A 24,278-nucleotide genomic window follows, 5' to 3' on the forward strand; every position below is an offset into this window, starting at 1 on the left:
GGGTGGGGCAACCCGTACACTACAAATTACAATAATAGCCCAGGGTGGGGCAACCCGTAAACTACAAATTACAATAATAGCCCAGGGTGGGGCAACCCGTAAACTACAAATTACAATAATAGCCCAGGGTGGGGCAACCCGTACACTACAAATTACAATAATAGCCCAGGGTGGGGCAACCCGTACACTACAAATTACAATAATAGCCCAGGGTGGGGCAACCCGTACACTACAAATTACAATAATAGCCCAGGGTGGGGCAACCCGTACACTACAAATTACAATAATAGCCCAGGGTGGGGCAACCCGTACACCACAAATTACAATAATAGCCCAGGGTGGGACAACCCGTAAACTTGTATGAAATTTTAATAATTAACTATAATTCATAGCTGTAACCTCTTACATTCGGTAGGGTAAAGAAGGAAAATTTGGCTGTTCACTGATGACCTTTGGCTGACCCTGCAAAGGGGGATAATTAAAATTGCTCATTGATAGGTGTATTAGAGTTAAAAAATTTCAGACACTGTTTTTCATTTGGACAAGTGATAGCCTGAATCTACTTATCCAAAGGGCAATTAGTGAGATGAAAAGTTAATGTCTATCCTTGTCTGTCTACATAGAAATCATGATTCAGAAGTATGTGCTAATCACTTGTTTGTGTAACCAGTAGGGTTGAAATCCGGCACAATAAGTATCAATACCAAGGACTTTCAAAATTACCGTTAGAATACTGATTCATTTCACATCGGTATCAATATTGGTATTTATATATCATTAATCAATAAATCTATAATCATTCTTTGACGTTTTAATCCATTCCTTGCATTCCTATGGAATACTTGAGTTGATTCAGTGAAATCGTATGTAAGACACATCTACAAACGTTGATTTTAGGCTTGCTTATTGACAAAATGCAACAAATGTTACCCTGCTTGACATTTCAATTACTCAATAAATACTTCAAAAGTATAATTTTCAATAAAGTGTATGTCAACCTTAGTTTACAACATTTATTTTGAATACTGGAATGTTAAAATAGAAGCAATATCAAACTCTTCAAGTTTTCCTGTGTTTTCGTCTATTAGTTTTATAATAATTTTACGGTAAGCAAACTAGGGCTGGATATTGTCTGGAAATTCCGTATTGCGATATATTGTGATATTTTAAACGATAATGCGATATGTATTGCAATATTTTCACTGAGAATTAAAGTAATCTTTACCTTATCAAGTAAGATAATATATGACTCCAATCAGCCACGTCATACCTCTGACTCTACACTAATTAAGTGTTTTGGTGGTGTGATGCGAGGTTATAAATATTATTGAAATAATTGATATGATTGGGGAATAAATAGAATTCTAACTGCATGAAAATCCTTCTCATCAAGGAGTCTTATTTGCAATTTACAATTATCATGCAATTTTATAATTGATGATTTGAGCATATCCCCAAAAATGCATTTAGTGAAACAATAGGTAGATCAGAAAAATAGTCTTTGTCTCTAGCATATTTTAAAAGCTTTTGTTTTATATTTTGAATCCAGGGTTGTATTTGGTGACAACCACAAGGGTTTACCCTGCTTTTTGCTTTAAAAGCATGGTTCGATTGTAGTTGTCAAGTATATGTACCACTTGTATGTTTTGATTGATTTCATTATCGCTATAACCCAAGAGTCCCCTCTTTAAGGTTTGTTTTGAATTCTTTAGATAACTTAGGCTTTCTTGTAGTACATCTCCGTCACTCGTTTCTTGCATATTCCATATGGTTTCACCTTTTATGAATCCCATAAAAATGAAGGATTATGTTCGCTTTTGCGTTTCAAATACTGGAAAGTGTTTGTTGGTTTGACGTACGTTTTAAAATGCAAGATGCGAGTTGCCTCAAATCGCTTTCCTTTATACACCATAGTGTCCAAGTAAGTAATTATTTAAAGTCAGCAAATACACAATTTAAGCAGTTGGTGAGTAAAATGAAGTATAGTGAATATATCACGGATTTCTTTCATTTCTCTGCAAAATATACTAATCCTTCATCGCGAAAACGCCCGTGCCAGTGATACATGCGATTTTAGTTTAGGAATCCCGAACTTAATTCCAAGCATGAACATTTTGTCAATATATTGGTACTGAAAAAACATATCGCAATACAATATTTTTCGTCAAAGAACCGCAATACACTGGAATATCGATATTATTGTGCAGCCTAAAGCAAACTGTTTGAAGTAGTCCCCTGTGCTTTACAATTTTACAGTAAAAGCAACATAAAAACTTTGAGTTAATTTTAGTTTCATAATACTGATTTTTTAAAGCATTTATTATTGAATATAAAATAAAAATGTTCTTCTGATTTAACATTGAGAAATTGGGACAGGAGAAAAAACTTCTGAGAATATTTGTCTGACACTTTTCAGCATGATCGTAGACTTACAATGGGGGTGGGGGGTTCTAAAGTTTTTGGGGTTTTTTTTGTGTTTACTCCCCCCCCCCCCCCCCCCCCCCCCCCCCCCCCACCTTTTCACCTAATCACATGGTTCCAAAATGTTGACTCGTCAAATTTTCATTGGACTGAGTCCAGTCTGGGGTCAAAAATGTGTTCATTTGAGTGATTTTAGCTGAATACAAAAAAATCATGACAATTGCCAAAAGTTTGTGAAATTTACATATCTTTACGCTCTGCATCAACTTGGTGTGTTTAATATTCTACAGAATGAGCATCGGGATCGGTCCTCTACTGCTCATAGGGCAGGGGTCACTCCGACAAGAAGTATGCTTGAAAGACTCAAAAGTTCAAAGTTTGACATGTAATATGCAAGAATTTTTTTTAGATATCTTCTTATTTTTGACCACAAGATTGCAGTTTGTCAAATTGGTGTGCAAGCTTATGTACATATAGTGTAGAGTTTTTCATAGGAAAAGTCTTTAAATTTTTTTCTCATGAACCACAAGATTACAATATGTCAAATTAATATTCTGTTTATAGTCAGCTTTGTTCACACTTCCTTGTGCCATGATAAAATGATTCAATTTTAACATGATGAAACACTTCCAAAACCACAGCAAAATATGTCAATACATATTAGAATTCCTGAGACCAGGGTTGGGGTTAAACACATAGGAGTACATGGAAAATACTTTGAAAAACATGTATTGTTAATGATCAAAAGGGGAAAATTTATCTGGCCAAGTAAATATTCTAGCATTCTCATAAAGTATAGATTAAATTTTCTTCACTCCATGACTCTGGAGTCAGTAGCTCCACATTGGGGCATTAAAGATTTACATTCTTATATTTACATTTCTGATGTTTTTGCCTTTGGTGTCTTTACAAACTGTAATGATAGCCATTTCCTCATGAATGTGCTGCAGTTGTGAACCACTTAAATTAGATGTAGTACGTCTATTTTAACGGCTGGGAATTCCGACAGAAATGAAAGTAGAATGTAAATACAAAAATGAATTTCAGTTTTGAAAATACATGAGGGTATGAACTGCAATGCTTCATGCTGATAAATATGTAGTGCATAGAGTTGTTGAATAGCAGGACTAACTTATTGTTGAGTAACTTTTGGTGTTCCAGTAAACTCTCTGTATGAGCTTTGTGGCTCAGGTGAGTGTTGTGGTCCATGGGCCTCATGTTATACATGTATTGGAACATATTGTAGAATTCTTTGAAAAAGCTTCATCAGAAGAATGACAAGGACACAACACATTAATTAGTATTTCAACATTTTCATAACAACCACCTGCAGGGCACAGTATATTAAGTATTCTCATGCTGTGTAGATTCAAGGTTATTCACACCAAGACCCTTGATTACAAGGTTGGTCATTGTTTTTAAATTATGCGGGGAAAGTGGAGTTGCTTAGTTGAACGATTTGAATTATGGGCCTCTAGTCTTTAAAATGGTACAAGATGGGTACATATCATATTAGACCCATAAAGTGGAGACATATTTTTGTCATTGTGCAAAAACACAGCAGATATGTTGTGCAAACATACCGTATAATGCTTTATTTTCCACGATAATGCAATTTTCGCTTTCTTTTGCGAGTATTTTTTAATCGCAAACAATTAAATTCCCATAAAATTTACACCGATTGTGTACCATATCTTACAAGATAAGAATAACTCAGTGGGTAGAAACTCACCACCTCAGATGTAATACTAATTATCTTAAACGGTGGTCAGGCATTAATTCTCACTCTGTACACGCACCTGTTAACTTGTTGAGTGACAACACGTGTAACAGTAATGTTTGTTCTGTACAAAATTGAAATCTGTCGAGTGTTAATTGATTTGTAACTTGGAGAATCGCAAACAAAGAACTACGCAAATAAAAAATAACAGTGTTTTGGGGTATTTTCGCAAAATTTATGATATGCAAGAATAACCTGTAATACCGTATTTTATTTAAGGTATCAGAATATCATCCCTGCACTACAATTGCCCAACTTGCAATGACTGTGCCCATCATGTACAAATATTCACTATGCTAGGAAATTTGGTCCCATGTTTATTTTTACCCAGACTGTGAGATATGTTGAAGTATTTTGCATCATTTCTAGATTTTGTCATTAGCCATTCATTGCATCATTAGAGAACTAAATAAATTTATTGATATCATTTAGAATTTCCATCATTTTCAGCATTGTCCAATTTGTTGCTGATTCTGTTAAGATTTATTTCATGAAGTATTTTCTACTGGAGTATTTCTTACTCAAAGGCAATATTTATTTTTGGTATTTTGTTGTGGTTGCAAGAGTTTTACCCCTTTGACTACCATCGCGTGTACACCGAGTGCCATTGGTAATACTGATAATTCTAGCTCACTAAGTGAGTCAAAGGTTTGAAATCTGATTCTGTCTTCATTTGTACTCTCATGTAAACTTCTACTTGTTTTAAAGAATAACTGAAAATCATAAAATGTTGATGTGAAAATGAAAAGTGATACCCTCTTTCAGGGGGATGAACTAGTAATGCATGTAGTGAAAATAAAAGTCATTTAGAAGTATTCTGTAGAACTACTAATTCAGAAATACCCAAACCTCTATTAAAGTTTCCATCCCAACGGCCAGCTCAGTAAAGCCATGATATCACAGGAATCAGTGCATGTACAGTGGAGCCTCATTTATCCAGATGCTTTGGTTCCCATGCAACCAAATTGTCTGGATAAAGTGAAGTGTCCAGATATCTGGATTGCCTTGATTTTTGATAAATACACTTGTGCATGTATATGACCCTTCATACCAATGGCAATAAAGAGGAATGATGCATTAATATGTCATCCCAAGCACACATATAAATCTGATGCAAGTTTTGATTGAATTTAGTATTAAAAATTGAATTACAAATTCAAGGTACAGGTAATAAAAGTCTGATTTGTATGTGAAATATTGTGCATTATAAGAGAGCAATATTGCTATGAAACTCTGGAGTCAGGTCTATAAATGACAGTAACAATATTTAACCTAAGATAATCATTTGTAAAATTAATAAAAAATACAATTCAACACACGTCAAGATGTGAGAGTCTGGTTCACACCTATGGATAATATCCTATAATTAATTTCAGGTGATTATTTTGTTTTGCCAGACGGCCAGGCTAATGCTTTTTACAACAATTAACACCCAGGTCGGGGGGGGGGGGGGGGGGGGGGGGGTCAAGCTGAAAGACCAATTAAATCTTTGACAATATTTGACCAAGGAAGCTACAGAAATTTTGGTTTTATCTTTAGTAATTTCTCATTTGGACTTTTGTAATGTGATTTTATATGGCATAACACAGACTGAAATATGTATAATGCAAAGAATCCAAAACATGGGTGCGAAATTGGTATTAAATCGTAAGAAATTTGACAGCTCTAGGGATGCTCTCATTGACCTACATTGGTTACCTATTGATTCTAGGATATCATTTAAATTATTGACCTTCATTTATAATTGTCATGTGGGCGAAGCGCCATTGTATTTAAGAGAACTTTTAACAAAACTGGTACCAAATAAAAAGTTGCGCTCCGCACAATCTTCTGAGAGTTACTACATTGTTCCTTTTAACAGGCATAAAACTTTCAGTGATAGAAGTTTCGGAACCATTGGTCCGAAACTGTGGAACAGTTTACTGGCTGAAATAAGACAGTCCAAATCTTTACATACTTTTAAAGCCAAACTGAAGACACATTTGTTTAGACAGTTTTAATGTACATGTTTTTAGTTTAGTAGATTTAGAGTGTGTTTGCATGTATATGATGTATTGTTTATTCTTTTAAAGCTTTTTATATTATACATGTACAACACCATTGAATACTCTGTGTAAAATTAGGCGTTAAATCATATAAAAACAGTTTCAGTTTACTATCTGGATAAATGAACCAAAATATGGTGGAAAAAAGCATTTTGTGATACAATAAAAACCTGTGTGGATCTGGAACACAGAATTCCAGAGAAACAAGACAAAAAAACAGTAAAGAATTCTCTTTCCAAGAAAAAATATCCGGAAGCTGAAGCGTCTGGATATCTGAGGGTCCACTGTATACAAACAAAGTGTCATGTTGGTAGCAATTTTTAACGAATTTTCATATGGAACAACAATTCATGACATCCTCGATTCAAGGAATCACTATCTAGTCGATTGGGTATGTGAGAGGATTCACTACAATGGAAAGCATTAATTAACAACAATGAATCTGAAAAAAGCATGAGACAACCAATCAGAATAAGTCACTGTAGTTGAATTGGTCATATTAAAGCTCCTGTGTGTGCAGTCTTCGACGTTAACCAGTGGCCTGATGCCCGAGGCCAGTAAAATCGGGATCGGGCTTCTTAAAGTATTAAACCCTGGAGTCCGGCGGGCCTGTAAATGTTTTCTTATATGTTCTGTATATATTACAAATAAAGTGTGAGATTGACTCAGACTAAATGTCATGACTTAGTAGTCAAATTTCGCATAGAAAAATTATCAACCATGCTGCCTTTTCTGAAGTATACTAGGGAGGGGGCTCGTCCAGGACATTCAAAACCACCCAAGCGTATTTCACAATCACAACCATCCGGGGAAAAAAACCCCAAAAAACTGTCGTACGAGGAGAAAAAAACAAAAATTCATGCCCCATTGGACCGAAGGCAGTGTTCGAAATTAACCATAGACCGATAGATCGAGTCTATGTCAAATGGCACTGGTCTATGCCAACTGTAATTGAGATAGACCAAATTGTCTATGCCAATTTTTTAGATTTAAAGCAATAAAGTTATCCAAGAGGGCCTTGCATGGTCAGTCGACGTCTGATAAACATTATGAGGAAAGAATGATATTACAGAAATGGAAAGAAAATACACTTTCTAAGTATATTAGAAGTAAATGAAAATGTTTTAAATTTGTGTTATTATTTTTTCAATGTTGTGGTATATGCCAATTCGATGAGGTCTAAGTCATCTTGTTTTGGCATAGACCTGTTGTCTATACCAAGTTTTAAACCAATTTCGAACACTGCGAGGGTAGGCCTTGGCTAACATTTAAGTGATTCTGGAGAAAACAAAATGTTTTGTACGTGGTGTATACAAAACAAAGTTGAACATGAGCTGCTGATGTATCTGCGAGATTAATATGTTGAAAAATAAGATAATCCTTTTAATGTCAGTTGTTCTCTAACTATGATCATCTTGACCTGTATTTTCCTACAGTAGAATAACTGTGCATGTGTCTATAGAGTAGAATCAGCAAATAACAAAAGGTCAAATTAGAAAAAAAAACATTTTGGGCCTGCAAAATAGTATTCGGGCTTGCACAATTATTATACTGGGAGGCCCGAAGGGCCTGTGCTTTACAAAGTTTTTCGTGAAGACTGTGTGTGTCGGCCCTCCCCCCCCCAAAAAAAAACCTGTTAAACAAAAGAACAATTCTAACAATATCATATATGCTGATTTGAATTCAGATGCAATAGGAAGAAACTACCAAGTAAGAAGCCCATATCTAGCTTGTGAATACTGTTGCATTCAGATATTGTCTCTAGTGAGGCTTCAAGTGAGAAGTTTATAATGCACTGCCATTAGATGTATTTGAATGTTGCTTGCAAAGTGCTCTAAGTTTAATTGCTTTGATATTATATAATTTGAGTGGGATTTGAATCTTAAAAATTGAGTTGTAGATTTCCTTTTCAATATTAAACATGAAAAGAAATAAGTAAAGGTTAAAGGCAAAATGTTATTGATATGGTACATATGCAAATGAGTAATGTTGAAATAATACACTCTATGTATGAGAATAAGGTTATAAGTATTTTGGGTTTATCTATTCTATGGTGTGTTTCATTATGAACCACAACTAAAAAAATCAATATTTCATAAAATTGATGTGTTCTAGCTGAGGTTTTATAAGGACACATTTCTACAAAAGAATATACCAAATCAATAATTCTGAATTAAAAGAATATTAAAGAAACAATATATATTCATATCTGCTACATGATAATGTGTCAGTTAATTATTATGCACCTTTCTGAGCTATAAATAGCAGATCATGACAATGGAGTCAGTTTTGTCATGTCTTACCTGATAACAGGTGACAACGATTGAGATGTAGCTCCCGGGGGTTCAAACAAGCTTACATCTTAATGATCAATTAATGAAAAGGGATATAGCAGAAAATCATGAAATTGTCAAGGTTTCTTCAGTTAGAAGGTTGGTGTTGGTGTTGGGGCCATCTTTAGTTGTTATGTTTTTTTCTAACGTCATTTATTTAATACATGTAGTTACAAAGATCATGCCATAAAAATTAAAGAAATCATATGTTGATGGTAAAGTGATAAGATGTCGTTTATTTAATACACGTATTTAATATAGTTGATTTTGTGTGTGTGTGTTAACATGAAAGATGTATTTTTTAAAATTCTGCTGATGAAGAAGGGGAATTTTAACTCTTGAGATCACTTTCTTAACATTAGCAGCTAATCTATTGATGTTTGCAGTCCCACACATGCTTGGATCACTGGAGTGTGACCATGTGTAGGAGTACAGATATACAGAGTTCTCCACAAGTCGTGACTGTAGTTCAGTCTCATGGGTGGCAGAAACAAATAAATAAGGTCGAGAGGCAGTTTGTAGAAAACAATGTCATTCGGGGCCATTTTGATAACAGTTTTTACTGAATAATTTTTACTAAATCAAGCAACAGGAGGCAGCCATCTAATGTTGTGTTCTATTTGTTTGGGAAAAAGACATAAAATTAATGAAAACACTGACATTTAAAAATCAGCATGAAATTAAACATTTTCCCATGAAATGATACAGATCCACAGAATATTTTTTTTAACCATCTAGTGAGAGAAAAAAGTTTGGTGTGGCATTAATGTTGCATTATGTGAACACACACTTGGGATGTGTTGAAAATTCATCATTTAAGCTGTGAACACCGTGCAAAGCAGTAGATTGAAATTGAAAACCAATAATTGGACTGTAGACTTTTACACCAATAAGTGAAGACATACCTGTTTTGTATGGTGACATATATCTGTGAGGCAGCTGTCTACCAGTATCAGTGATTGAGTAGTCATCTGCAGCAGCAGCAACAGGTGTGTCGTCTGCTTCCACACAGAAATGTAAAAAGTGAAGACTACTTATTGCGAGATAATTTTTTTCTCTCACTTTTTTTACATTGGAAAATATTTACATCTGTGTGTTTTTTGTGCATTGAGATTGGTTAATCAAATAGTATCAGGAGGGTTTGTCGCTGGTGAAAAATTAACTTTCCTTGGTACTCAAAATCTGACTTCAAAGATTAACAATGGATTACACTAATCTCCGATACCCAGGATCTTCCAAGCACTGTTACGACTTTAGTCAGGGGCCAAGTAGACATCATACATTTTCGGGAGTAGCTCCTATTCCCATAGTGTACACGGAAATGGCAATCTATGGTAAGATTACGATTAAAAAAAGATGGATTGTTATGAGACTCATGCAAGTATATATTTGTATTTTTAAAAACTTTAAATACAGTTTGAAGGATAGTAAATTTATAGTTTTCATACATATTTCTAGAATATTTTTGGTAGTGAATAAACATTTCATAAACACAGCTTATAGTCTCTATTTAAATGGAAATTAGTTATTTTGATATACTTCTTCTTTTGAACTAAGAATAATTCCTCAATAATATTAATATTTTACAACATTTGTGGTACCTTTTTCTAAAGCTAATTTTTCATCTCCTTGGTTGGATAAGTTTGTATATGATTTTTGAAATAGAGGTCTAAACTTTTTATTTAGTTTTAATATCTCTATACTTTATATATCTGCCTCCTGTTTGAGATTTGGGGGGGGGGGGGGGGGGGCATATAGTTTTTCATGTTTGTTAGCTTGTCAGTTTGTTTGCACAATATTTAACCTTGCCCTTAATTTTTGAATGGATGGTGATAGGGCTGTCATAGTTCTCATGTGTATTCTTTGTGACAAGGCCTTTCTTTTCAGAATCAAAATTTTTGACCTTTTGATCCTTACCTTGGTGTTTGACCTACTTTTGAAAAACTAACTTTGGCCATAAATTTTGAATGGTTAGTGATGGGGCTTTCATATTTCACATGTGTATTCCTTGTGACAAGACCTTAGTTACTTTATTACTTATAGGGGCATCGGGGTTTTACAAACACGTCTTGTTTTCCAAGTCTTGCAACATTAGCATAGTCATGTCCACAGATATATACTACCTTCTGTAATACATAACCAGTAATTTTACAATTTTACTTGCCAGAACTATTATGAAAATAAGCTTACTCTAAACAGACTTTGTAATATATACCCCAATTATTTTTGTGGAAACTTAAGATAGGATGCAAGTGGAAGTGTATCTGAAATGTCATGAAAATTATTATTGAAAAACATCACATGTGACATTTGATTATTGGTTAATTTGAAATTGCTTACATCAAAATGTATCTCTTTAATTAGAAGTGTGCTGAGCTGATAATGAGCGAGTTTGGAACGGTTTAATTTATGGTTACAAGGAGTTTCGGTTCATGAAACGGGCTTAACCCCTGTGCTCATGGCCAGTGAATCTATAACCATGCAGGTAGATACTGAGATGTGTTCTTTGCAAATTTTTTAGAATAGCAATTAAATTTTAGAGAGGTCTTGTTGTTCATTGATTGCTGTCTGATCTTGAACATGGAGATGGGGGAAAACATCCCCATCTAATGACAGTATTACTTTAAAATTTTTAATTCCAATATTAATTATTGTCTGGACTCAATATACTTCTTGTATATATACATGTATAAATTGGACTTAATTTATTATCCTGGCATTTTATTTACAGTGTGTTGGGGGGAATGGGGGATCTACGATTAATTAATTTGGTTTAGGTTTGTTAAATTGGGATCAAAATTTTAAAACATAACATTTTCTAAATGGATGAAAAAGATAAATTTTATTTTGAACTTCAGATACCGAGTATGTTGAAAACAAACTTTGGATATGTTAAGAACAATCGGTACGTGGTCCCCTGAATTTTGATTTACATATGGTATTTTGACCAACCCAACTGAAATATTTTTATTGAACAGCAAGTTTAAAGCAGTATTTGACCAATTCGAAACTGGTCAATTTAATTTAAATTTGCACTTCACATTTGCATGGGGACCCTGTTTTTCTTCGATCAGTTGAAGAAATTAATATACTTGTTTGGATAATAAAGTTCAATCAAGTTGCTAGGAATTAATAAATTTAGGAGAGAAAATATTGGAAAATTAATTTTCTCCATGGTACATTATTTGGGGTTTCTTTAGTTTCATTACTTGCTGCCTCTAAGGAAACGGGGTAATCAAGCAAAGTGCAGAAATGTGTAAAGACTAAAAGATGAACATTATCCGTTTATTTTTATCATCAGTTTTCTACCACTAGTGCAGTCTTAAGAGCAGTTTGTCATTTGACAAAATACACGTGGTGCATGTTAAGTAATTAATCCCTGGCTTAGGGTTTAAATTTTAGTCACTATCTTTCAATATTTTGATAAAAAGAGTATTATGATAACAAATATTAACCCAAGATTTGCAATTTAAATTTGATCAACTACTGATTTCCATTTTTGTTCATGAAGGATATGTTTATAAGGCTTTTAAAAAAACACAGTAACTGCCACTCCCCTTGAATGGAGTTGATAATGTTAATGAATGTGTGCCTGTAGCTGCATGCCATGCCTTCATAGACATATTCGATGACATTCACTAATAGGAATAATATTATAATCATTTTATAATCAATGATGATACGTTTATGACATGCGCCTGATTTTTGAACTAATTTGTTACAGAGTGAAATGAATCGCAACAGACCTTTTAAAAAGCAATAGCTGGAGATATGTTGTGTTTCAATAATTGATATCAATGAATATTGGTTTATTGAAGTTATACTGAACCGTGATAGGAATCGCTATTGATTGATTCATTGAATATTGTTTAACATCCCTCTCAAGAATATTTCACTCATATGGAGACATCACCATTGCCGGTGAAGGGTTGCAAAATCCTATATTGCTTAGCGCTTAGGGATCTTTATCGTGCTACACCTGCTGTGACACAGGGCCTTAGGTTTTTGCGGTTTCATCCGAAGGACGGCCCCATTTGGTCGCTTCTTATGACAAGCAAGGGGTACTGAGGACCTATTCTAACCCAGATCCCCATTCAATAATATCTATAGACCCTGCATCCTTATACTACCAGGACATTATATTCTGTTTTGATCTTAAACGATCAAGACTTTTTATGCCCCCGAGATCGAAGATCGGGGAGCATATTGTTTTTGTCCTGTCTGTCATTCTGTAATTCTATCATTCTGTAATTCTGTCATTCTGTCTGAAACTTTAACCTTGCTAATAACTTTTGAACAGTAAGTGATAAAGCTTTGATATTTCACATGAGTATTCCTTGTGACAAGACCTTTCCGTGGGTACCAACATTTGTGACCCCGTGACCTTGGAGTTTGACCTACTTTTTGAAAACTTTAACCTTGCTAATAACTTTTGAACAGTAAGTGATAGAGCTTTGATATTTCACATGAGTGTTCCTTGTGACAAGACCTTTCCGTGGGTACCAACATTTTTGACCCCGTGACCTTGACCTTGGAGTTTGACCTACTTTTTGTAAACTTTAACCTTGCTAATAACTTTTGAACAGTAAGTGATAGAGCTTTGATATTTCACATGAGTATTCCTTGTGACAAGACCTTTCCGTTGGTATTAAACCTTTTGACCTTGACATTTAACTTACTTTTAATTTTTTTTACATTGGTCATAACTTCTAAATGGTAAATATTAGAGCTTTCATTTTATACATGAGCATTTCTTTTGACAAGATCTTTCTACTCGTACCAAGATATTTGCCCTTGTGACCTTGGCCATCTTTGGAATTGGCCATTATCGGGGGCATTTGTGTTTCACAGACACATCTTGTTCTATTTAGACATGCTCCTTATGGAATACTGTACTAGTGGTCTTATTTTTTTTATTCAACTCATAAAATTTTAATCTTAATCAAAGTTTGACTGATAGCTCTAGTGAAGAAAGAAATGTGTGTCACCCATAAGTGACTTTCACTCAGATGAACATACTTGTATCAGTCATGCATTTTTTGGGGGGCAAAATTGCACAACATGCAAACTGCTTATAAAATGGTGAATGGCAGGCGGGAGGGTGGGTGTCCTGGTTATAGGATACCTACATTGTGTAATCAACTCCTCTCACACCTCTAACTTGATTTTTCTCAAACTTTGTACAGTTGTTATGGATACATCAAAGATGTGCATTTGCCTTTTTGAAAGTGATTAGACATTTTTCGAAAAATTTACATGTAGTTGAACTTAGTCATTTTTTAAGCATTTCTTGAATAGACAGTACCTATTTTGTGTAATCAACTCCTCTCACACCTCTAACTTGACATTCCTCAAACTTTGTACAGTTGTTATTGATACTGTTATTGAAGATGTGCATTTGCCTTTTTGAAAGTGATCATGCAGACATTCTTCGAAAAATGTACATGTAGTTATGAGAGTATGGACTGCAACACTTCACACCAGTGTGAAATGTTGCAGTTCACAACCTCATATATTTTCAAAAAAAGAATTTATTTCTAAAGTATTATTCTGCTTAGCCATTGTCCTTGTCTCAAAGCAATTTTTTGAGATATGAACTTATTCCTCCTTGAAAGTAATATACAGAAATAATATCAAACTTTCACATGTCATTAATCACAGTGCAGGGTGGAAATGAATGAAATTTTCTCGAGTTGTTGAAATGAAACATTTTTTTTATTCTTTAAAATAAAAACCCCACAAAAAACAGGATTATTCATGACTTGACTTCTCATAAATTGCATGTTCTCAGAGTCATTCATAGAAGCCCTCAGAGATGAGGCAGATGGCTAGAGATAAGCATTAGGCCGCTCAAGAAATCCTCCACAACTTCCAGACGATGCAGTAACTTTATGGAATCTTATATGCTGTTTATAAATATTGTGTCTGTTTTTTTCCAGGGACACCTGATAATTCCAAAGGAGGGAATCGAAAACGCAAGGGTGGATCCGGGAGGGAGTGAGTAACATCTGATAACCTAAGGTTTTATCAAGGGGTCTCTGACACACAGCTCCTGTTGGGAAAATTAATCATAGTTAGGGTCTATTTTATTGTGCAAAACATTTTGAATTGCATACATGGAGCTGATAAAAGTTAAAGTGTCAAGATGCACAAATATTCCAAAGGCTAGGTTGATATTCAAATGAGTGATCACTTTACCATTTTTATCTGCAAAGATGTGGTGGAATTTCTGTTTTTCTGCATGTGCCTCAGCAATTAAATCTCAAAATACTTTTCAAACCTTATTCAATAAAATTTAACTTGTTTTCTTTTATGAAAAGAACCATTAAAAGTTAGTATCATATGAATTGTCTTGTATTATTGGATATTATTATCTATATTAAATCAATTTTCCATGTACTAGTTTATATAGGGCTCAGATTTTTAACGTACAGGTTCCTGGCAACAATTAGAAATCTTCAGTAAATCTATATGTTGTTAAGAGTGTGATTGGATGATTTGAACAGGTCAGATGAAGAAGATGGACAAGGAGGGGGTTACAACCAAGAGCAGGCCGACAAAGAGAGATTTGCCAGGTAAAGACATTATGCGTGACCATGCATGTAACATCAAAAATCCTATTCATTTAAGATAACAAAGCATATGCATACATGTTCATATATTAACAAATCTCGTACATGTAACATGATACAGCCTGCATGATATAAAAAAAATGCAGTAAAGAATCTTCGTTCATTGCTTGCTCACAAAAAGTGTATGAATGACTTAATTTCTGTAAAGTACACATTCATTAGCATACCTGAGCAGGTTTTGTCAAGTGTTAGTATCTCTATTACCAACAGGTGAATTTATTTCAAAGTTTGGACCAAGCATATTTGGGTAGAGTCAGTGTTTTTTGGGGGTCCTCGAGGACTGATGTATGTACTCGTTCCCAATTTTAAAAAAAACCACACACCATATTTTTCTCTGAAATTGCTCACTGATTACCTAAAAGAATTCTTTATGGTGATTTAATATCATTTGTACTGAACTTTGATTATTTAACAAGAAAACCTAAATATATTAAGTAAGATACCTCATGTGGTGCAGATTTGAATTATAATAATTTACAACCCTAGACCAAGGTGATGAGAGTTCAGCATTGGAATGGAGTTGGGGGTTTGTGTATCAGATACCAACAATCTAGATCTTTGGAGGTGATTTTTTAGCTGAGTTGCATAGCAAATCTCGGCTTTTAAATTGGCGAAGGATGGGTGTCCACTCAGGCGGGCGGGCGATCTCCACAATTAGCTTGTCCGGTCTCTAACTTTCATACTTTTTGGTGCATCTTTGTTGGACTTACATAACATGATCACATCCAAAAGAGGAAGGTTCCTATTTATTTTGAGGTAAAAGGTCAAGGTCTCTTTTTCACTATGTACTGTAGATTTGAGCTTGCCTCTAACTTTTTACATGTACTTGCTGGTGCATGTTTATCAGACTTCAAATCCTGATGACATTCAAGATTCATGTTGCTTTTGAAATCCAAAGGTCAAGGTCATTATCATACTAAATACTTATTGCGGCCATTCAAAGCTTCATACATATAAACTATATTAAATACATGCATGTTTTTACTTCGTGAATGCAAGCGTGCATAATTTTTCAAACTGCAACTCGGCCATACACATCTTTGATGCATTTTAGCGATTTTTTTACATATGTTTTACTAACTGTAATTGAAAAAAGGTAAGCCTAAAATGACCCAAATAACCACTCAATGGTGTCAAAAGAATTTTTCCATGTTCAACTACTAAAAAGCCTTTGAAACAAATCTTTATGTGTGCTTTTTTCCACATGTGCACCTTTACCTAAAGAAAAACAAAAAATGGAATTCTCTGAAGGTGTGATAATGAAAATCAGAAGAAAAGTACAGAGGATTATTGTTTATCATCGAGGTGATACAAACGCTTTCCAAGATAATGACAAATCAAATGCACAATATGAAATGATATTTTATTGCAATCTTATTGAAGACAATGTGGAGCAATGAATAAAGGTTACCAGTGGTGAGGGTCATGTCCCATTATGTTAGTGATTAAAGTGTGTTTCTGTTGTAATTTTTGTGTATCCGTCTACAAATGTACAAAGTTGGTTCATTTGAAGTGTATGAGCCATTCCTCTGTGGCAATAGAAACATGAAATTCAGAGGGAAGATGCTGTTTTCAAACAGAAACGAATGCTTTTGCAGAGGAGATTGGTTGTTTCGTTAAGATTTTGAACAAACCACAAACTACTTTTTAAAATTCGAGAATAAATTGCAGTACTTTACAATTACACTGTATTTTAGAAATTAGGAAACAGATGCTTAGGTATAAGAATCTTATGAACATTAATTTGTAACGGTTGACATTTCTCTGCCGTAATGTGGACATATTTGGGGTTATTGTGAGAGGGTACTTGACTGCATTGGGTGATTAGGGAACTCATTTAGTCTCCATCGGAAACACTTACCACTCTCAAGTTTTTATTAAAGACAGACAAGTAGAAGTCTGTTATTTTGTCATTGATAATTATGATCAGTAGTGTTAAAACTTAAAAATAAGTCCATGTACATTCTTTACTGGGCAACACTAATACGATTTTTCTACTATCCCATTATTTTAATTGATATATTGTGTAATATGTATATATTATTGCATTTTAAATTTTAACGAATATATATAAAATATATATATATATGTGTGTGTGTGTGTGTGTATATATATATATATATATATATATATATATATATAAGATAAGATATATATATATATATATATATATATATACACACACACACACACACACACCAGGTAGTTTTATTATAAAAACTGTTTTTGGCATAGTATGGCATTAAGTTTAATAAGATAGATTTCATGCTTATATGTACTATAACACACTGTGATGTACAGAGGATTACTTGAGATAATTTATTTCAGAATTTGAATGCAAATTGCAAAATTTCCCTAATTTGCAAAGTTCTGTATAGTTTCAAACATTTAAAAAGTTATGAGGTGTAATACTGTACATGGAAAAAATCAAAATTTTCATAAATAAAAAAATATTGGACATGAATGATAAACTCATTGTGTTAGAAATACTAAAGTGTAAGATTTTTGCACCAAAAAATTAAATACCAAGTGGGGCTGGAACAATGATTGCCAGCCTAGTGTCTCCATTAATGCACTGAGCTACCAGAGGGGGATGAATTGGAAGAATGTGTATCTGATTTTATTTTTGCAACAATGATGTTCTTGTGTTTGGAAAATTGAGATGATGTGTTAATCCATAAGAGGCTGGATTTTTTTTCTTTCAGCTAAAACTTAAGACAAATGTTATATAATTATCATGTGTTATTATTACAGTGAGGACATATAAATTAAATCTTCTATACCCAAATTACACAGTTCACAAAGTCATTGCTCTCTTTCAATGTTTTTATGTTGATTCAGAAATAGAAATGGTTACTTCTGTATTTAGGCCAAAAAATTGTCATAATACAGGCTTACATATAAAAATCACAATTATCAAACCAAATTTAAAGGGGGGTGTGTGTCAGATGTATCTACTAACTAAAGACAATGAATTTCTAAAACATTGTGTATACATATGATTATTTTTTTTTTTTTTTACAGACAAATAGTTTGAAAGTAGTGCTAGTATTTACCAGTGTGTACATTTTAAATATTGTGTATAGTTTTTCAACAGATAAATTTAAGAATGAAGGGTTGTCTGTGCTAATGTTATAAACAGGGATTGCAGTGTGCTTCATGTACTTAAAGATGTTGTTCACCAACTCAACATAAATAAGGATTGTGATAGTTATGGTATTAAGTACGAACATGAAATAGAGTTATTGAAGGCTTGGAATATCCTGTGGGTTTTTGTTACATGTTTTGTGATAGCCATTGAAGGAAATATTAGTCATATATACACAGATACTGGCAATGAGCCTTTATATGTATATCAATATCTATACAAAATCACTAAATAAGGCACTGGGTTTTAGTATGGAATCATTTCTTTCATTTGGTTAATTTCCTGATCATTATTTTTTATACAAAACATCAGCCTTCTGGTATTTTTCACTATGGTGAATGATATATGGAAAGAAAGTTTGACAGCTATTGAGGAAACAAATTTGAAATGCCTCATAAAAAAAATTCCAAACGAGTTATAGAATTATTTTGTACGTGGTTTACCTATTTTTTCTGTTTTTTGTAGAGAGAGTCACTGTGAGATTGAGCGACGAAGGAGGAACAAGATGACCTCCTACATCAATGAACTCTGTGACATGGTACCCACCTGTAGCACGCTGGCTCGGAAACCAGACAAACTAACCATCCTCCGAATGGCCGTGTCTCACATGAAAACTTTAAGAGGTACAGGTTATTGTACTCCCATGTATAAAGAAAAAAAGCAGTTTTTAAAAAGCAATGGTCCAAAAGTTTTGTCGTGACTATGAAAAAGTCCTCTGGACTGATGCACTGTAGAAGGTACGGTACTTTTTATAGTGCTGACTGGTGTAATCATTTGAATATATCCTGCGTGCAGGAATCAAGTTTCAAAAATTTAAGCAAGTGCCTATGATATTATCCTTGAAAAGGGAAAGCCCATCTCTACCTGAACTTCTAATCAGCATGGGTATAGGCAATATGTTTACTAGCAAGCTATGGTATACAATATCATGTGATAGAAAAGACCTGAATTGGTTATGAATATTGGAATCTTGTTTTCTATCATAATCAGTTGCCAGAAATGAAAATGAAATGAATAAACCTATGAATTTATCAAGCCATTTTGTTACTGTAGGATGGGATGGCTTCTGTTCCATTGCTGCTATTTATAGAGTCACCATGCCCAGACTATTATACTTAGTATCATCAGAATCATTGTTCACATGTATTTCCCTGAAAGTATCATTTTTAGTCCAGCAGGCTAATGAAAATGCCTATTTATATACTCTCATACACACTCTGCAACTAGAGCAGGTCTAGTTTTAATTACATTAGGATAAGAGATTCTGCATTAATAGATACAACCCCAGAATAGAATTGTAGACTCTTCTGTTTAATGGATTTAGGTCTGTTACCATGTTCCTGCAAAATGAAAACAAAGGTGTCCTCTGATTAGAACATGAGGCTCAATTTAGAATAGTTAGAATAATCTAACTGTGTCTCAGGACAGGTCCTCACTACGGGGTCCATAGGACATTATCACTATTTAAATGTAGAATACTGGTGCTTTGAGTAGTTTGGTATGAGCGTTGAGCAATAATTTTTCAATGAATATACATGTATGTGTTATTTAGAATACTCATTTTTTCGAATACACTCTGTTGTGGGTATGGCCTGAAGGTGTTTTAGTCCTAGTAGGACAGTTCTAGTTAAATCTGTTTCCAGAAGACATTCTATACAAAAATATATTTATATCAGAAACAGTTTGAGTTTCGTGTTCATTCAGAGTAATGAAAATTGTTTGGGGTAAATACTGAAAGTAAATCCTACTGAACACCCTTTTAAGTGGAGATTTTTTCCAATTTTTAGAATCATTCACATGTTACCAGCTTATTATGCTTACTGATTGTGATTTCAGTTGCTGGGAACACCAGTGTGGATGGCTGTTACAAACCATCCTTTTTAACAGACCAGGAGCTTAAACACCTTATTCTGGAGGTAAAAAAATAATAAACTATAGAAATTTCACACCACTAAGTGGATTTTGTTATTGAGGTTTTTTCCTCTCTTAGTAAAAGTTTTCTCTTTCCTTTTTTTAAAAATTACATTAAGGAACCAGTGTTGATTGGAAAAGTCATTAACTTTACTATTTTCAGTTTTTTGATGTAAAAAATCATATTTCTTTTATAGATATTAAAAATTAGTAGTATTTGACTGTCATGACAACACTATATAAATATATAGAACATAAGAGTGTGTGGTTTTCTTTCAGGCTGCTGACGGCTTCCTGTTTGTGGTTCAGTGTGACACAGGCAGACTGATTTACGTGTCAGATTCCATCACTCAAGTTCTACACCAGTCTCAGGTAATCTCAGACCGCTGTGTCAAAATGGCTCAATAATGAATATAAGGTGTAAACACCATTAAACATCAGGCACGTTAGAGGTTAAATACACAAGGTGATATCTTTCACAGAATCTCGTAAGTTTGCTTCAAATGAAGTATCTTTGAACATCCCATGGTGCATAAAAAAGCCAATATTATGTGAATGAACTGTGTATGTTTAATATGATTTAGCTGGTGTCATCAATTCTGGTAATTGGCAAAGAATTTGCCAATTTTATCATAATTTCTTAGACTTCAGCGTTATAATTGAAAACTAGCTGTATACACCTTTCACGTTTTTTCGTTACTTTCCCATTCCTTCCAGCGTTATAATTGTGAACTAGCTGTATACACATTTCACGTTTGTTCGTTATTTTCCCGTTCCTTTATTTATAGCTTATTTCTCTCACCTTGCTTATTTCGTTTTGCTCCGTTTTCTTCCGACTTGTTAACTTTCGGTCATGTTTATTACATCAGGCTGACTGGTTTGGAAACTCCATGTATGATCTTGTTCACCCTGATGATGTGGAGAAAGTGAGAGAACAGCTGTCTACTACAGAATCTCAGAACACTGGCAGAATTTTAGACCTGAAAAGTAAGTTCATCCAAAATTCTTCAGAATTTGTTAAAATGTTGGTCATAGAATTTTGTATAGCAAAATAACCCTGAATGCAGGGGAATTGTAGATGTTAAAAGTTATCTTGGGATACAGGGAGTATTTAGATCTGAAAGGTGGATTACTTTAGAACTTTTAAAAGGTGAATATTTGATTTGGGAAAAACAGTTAACTTAGACTTGAAGGGGGTAATTACATGTAAGTTATAAGATACCTCGTAATTTAAGAATGTAGAAAGTACCTATAGGTCAATTCATGTTAGGATGTTCTAGATACCTCATAATTTAAGAATGTAGAAAGTACCTATAGGTCAATTCATGTTTCTACTGTAATCTTTATTGAATATTGAATTTTTGCTGGAGAATATTATCTTCTCAAGTTAGGTGTGAAAATGAAATAGGTCATGAGAGGATGTAAGATCAGTATCAAGGAGTTTAATATTTCATTCATTTCATAGCTAGTATTAGGAGCGTTATTACACAACACATCAGGCACCATTGTTCTTCAATACAGTTACAGTAAAACAGGGCTATAGCAAACCTCTAAGGTCAGCAAAAAACAGTTTGTTGTAACCTATTAAACTTTATTATATCTAGTAAAACATGGTTATAGTGAACCTCCAGGGCCAGCAAAAAACAGTTTGTTGTAACCTAACTTTATTAAATCCAGTAAAACATGGTTATAGCGAACCTCCAGGGCCAGTAAAAAACAGTTCATTATAGCTATACTTCATTATATCCAGTAAAACACCGTTATAGCGAACCTCCAGGGCCAGCAAAAATAGTTCGTTATAACCAAACTTCATTATATCCGGTAAAACGTGGTTATAGCGAACCTCCAAGACCAGCAGAAAACAGTTTGTTATACTCTGTAACCAAACTTGATTAAATCCAATAACATTTTCATTATTTTCCACTCGTAGGGAATATTGTTTTGCAATAAGCGTGAATTTGTTGTAAACGTGCTCATTATAAGCGTGTTTTACTATACAATGTATTAATCCCAATAGTCTTCATTTTCAAGTATTGGAGGCATTTGAATTTTTTTACTGTAAATTACTTTTTTAAAAACTTCATCCATTGAGTACTGATAATGAATATGTAGTGGTTTGGGCTGTAGTCAATATTGGCCTGGATAGCTCAGTGGTTAGAGCACCTGTCTAGTAATGTATGGTTCCCAGGTTTGTTCCCTATCCAGCCATAAATTTTCTCCTTTCCTGTTGTAAATGCATACTTTACTTTGCAGTGTATACAAATGAACTGGGTGAATTAAATCTTTAGGTTTGAAAAATGTTTACAACTGTTGTACAGTGTTTTTTCCCATCATGTTACAAAATATAATGTATTTATTTAATGTTAGGTATTCATGATTTGTTATGTATTTATGAATGGTTGTTTATTTGATTAATAATTGTTGTGTATTTATTATTTTAGCTGGAACAGTGAAGAAAGACAGCCACCAAAGTATGTAATGCATTAAAAAAAAAAAATGATAGAAAAGTGATTTTTAAATACTTGGAGTTAAACACTTATTTATTTTCATTGTTTCTTGTCTAAATTCATTTTTCACCCAATCATAAATTCAGGTTGTTAAATATGAATTCCATACATTCATGTCAAGGCTCTGTTATATTCCTTGTAATTTTAATTTCACATCTAAGGTCTACTGTGAAAATAGTGAAAATTAAACTGCAGTTAAATTATTTTGATTGTATAAAAGATAATGTAGCTGAAAGTATCTTTATGAAATCCTTGATTTATTTGCTTGTAGCCTCTATCAGATTATGTATGGGGTCCCGCCGTGGGTTTATTTGTCGTATGAGAATGGGTAATGTAGACGCAGGCAGCATGAACTCGAACCACACACTCCGGGCCCGACAACGGAATACTCTTGGCCCCTCCCCTGACGGGAATCAATACACTGTAGTCCATGTAACAGGCTACATAAAGAACTGGCCGCCATCAGGTAAATGTTGTTAAAAGGCGTATATAGATGAACTTCGGTATCTTTAACACCAATATCTCGAAATCCATGGATATGTCGAAGTGATTTGGAAGTCCCAACCACTTATTCTTTAAGAATTTTACCATTTATACATCGAAGTTTTTTCTTGGTCCCATCGAGTTCGAGATAACAAGGTTTGACTACATATGAGAAGGGTTCTATTTGCCCACTAAAATTAACATTCCTTCTTTTGTTTCAGAATTAAATTTATTTTGTGTAGGAATCCTGATGCAACGCAGTTGTTATTCTAACTTTGATCAAAATGACATAAATTAATAATTATGACATCAAAAAGATGAGGTGTTACTGCCATTTTCTGTATTTTGACATAGTGAAGCTATTTTTCTTCTAAAACAAAAACATCAAGAGTGGACTAGGACAAACTTTATATTTATGCCATAAATTTATTTTTCCAGTACTCGTACAATTACATGTATGATTAAAAAAAATTGCCTAAAGCTACACTTCGTTTTCTGGAAATAAAATGTTCACAGTAAATAGCATTTTAACTAGATTATATAAAATCTGAATATCAGGGTTAAAATATGTGAAACTCTATTGGACATGATAAAAGGGATTTAGTCTTTCTTCATACGCAGTCCTTTGCCACATTTTTAAAACAAGATATTGATAAAGTCATTATTGAGGAAGAAGCAAGTAAATACAATATACAATATACATGTAGAATTCATTTTCTGAGAAAAGTGTTGGAACATTTCTCACGAAAACAAAGATTTGTAAAAATGTGCCTATGATGTTACAATAGGGGTCCAGATGGACAGGGATTCGGATGAGAACTCCAGCACACACTGTTGTCTGGTGGGCATTGGTCGTCTCCAGGTAACCAGTACTCCTAACTGTAGTGATCTGATGGGTCCAAATGGTAGTACAGAGTTCATCTCCAGGCACAATATTGATGGAAAGTTCACATTTGTAGACCAAAGGTAGTCCATTCTCTTTACTCTGCTCATGCCTCTAACGTACTGAATGAATCTT

The 24,278-nt window shown here is 33.8% G+C and overlaps 1 protein-coding gene and 1 long non-coding RNA gene across 2 annotated transcripts in view; one reads left to right on the forward strand and one right to left on the reverse strand.

Annotated features, from left to right (window-relative positions):
- The window catches only part of LOC125652872 (aryl hydrocarbon receptor nuclear translocator homolog), a 34,293-nt gene that overhangs the window by 1,816 nt on the left and 8,199 nt on the right, over positions 1-24,278 (forward strand). The window contains exons 2-10 of the mRNA XM_048882316.2: positions 14,519-14,576; positions 15,086-15,154; positions 18,825-18,982; positions 20,196-20,275; positions 20,550-20,642; positions 21,140-21,257; positions 22,712-22,741; positions 23,049-23,243; positions 24,049-24,226. Coding sequence (XP_048738273.2) covers positions 14,519-14,576; positions 15,086-15,154; positions 18,825-18,982; positions 20,196-20,275; positions 20,550-20,642; positions 21,140-21,257; positions 22,712-22,741; positions 23,049-23,243; positions 24,049-24,226 — 979 coding nt within the window. The remainder of the gene's footprint in view (positions 1-14,518; positions 14,577-15,085; positions 15,155-18,824; positions 18,983-20,195; positions 20,276-20,549; positions 20,643-21,139; positions 21,258-22,711; positions 22,742-23,048; positions 23,244-24,048; positions 24,227-24,278) is intronic.
- Positions 6,183-9,745, reverse strand: LOC130054874 (uncharacterized). The gene is made up of 2 exons (XR_008803207.1): positions 9,485-9,745; positions 6,183-6,654 (listed from the first exon to the last, which is right to left on the reverse strand). It is a non-coding gene; the product is annotated as an uncharacterized LOC130054874 (long non-coding RNA).

Source organism: Ostrea edulis, chromosome 5, assembly GCF_947568905.1.
Source record: "Ostrea edulis chromosome 5, xbOstEdul1.1, whole genome shotgun sequence".
NCBI lineage: Eukaryota > Metazoa > Mollusca > Bivalvia > Ostreida > Ostreidae > Ostrea > Ostrea edulis.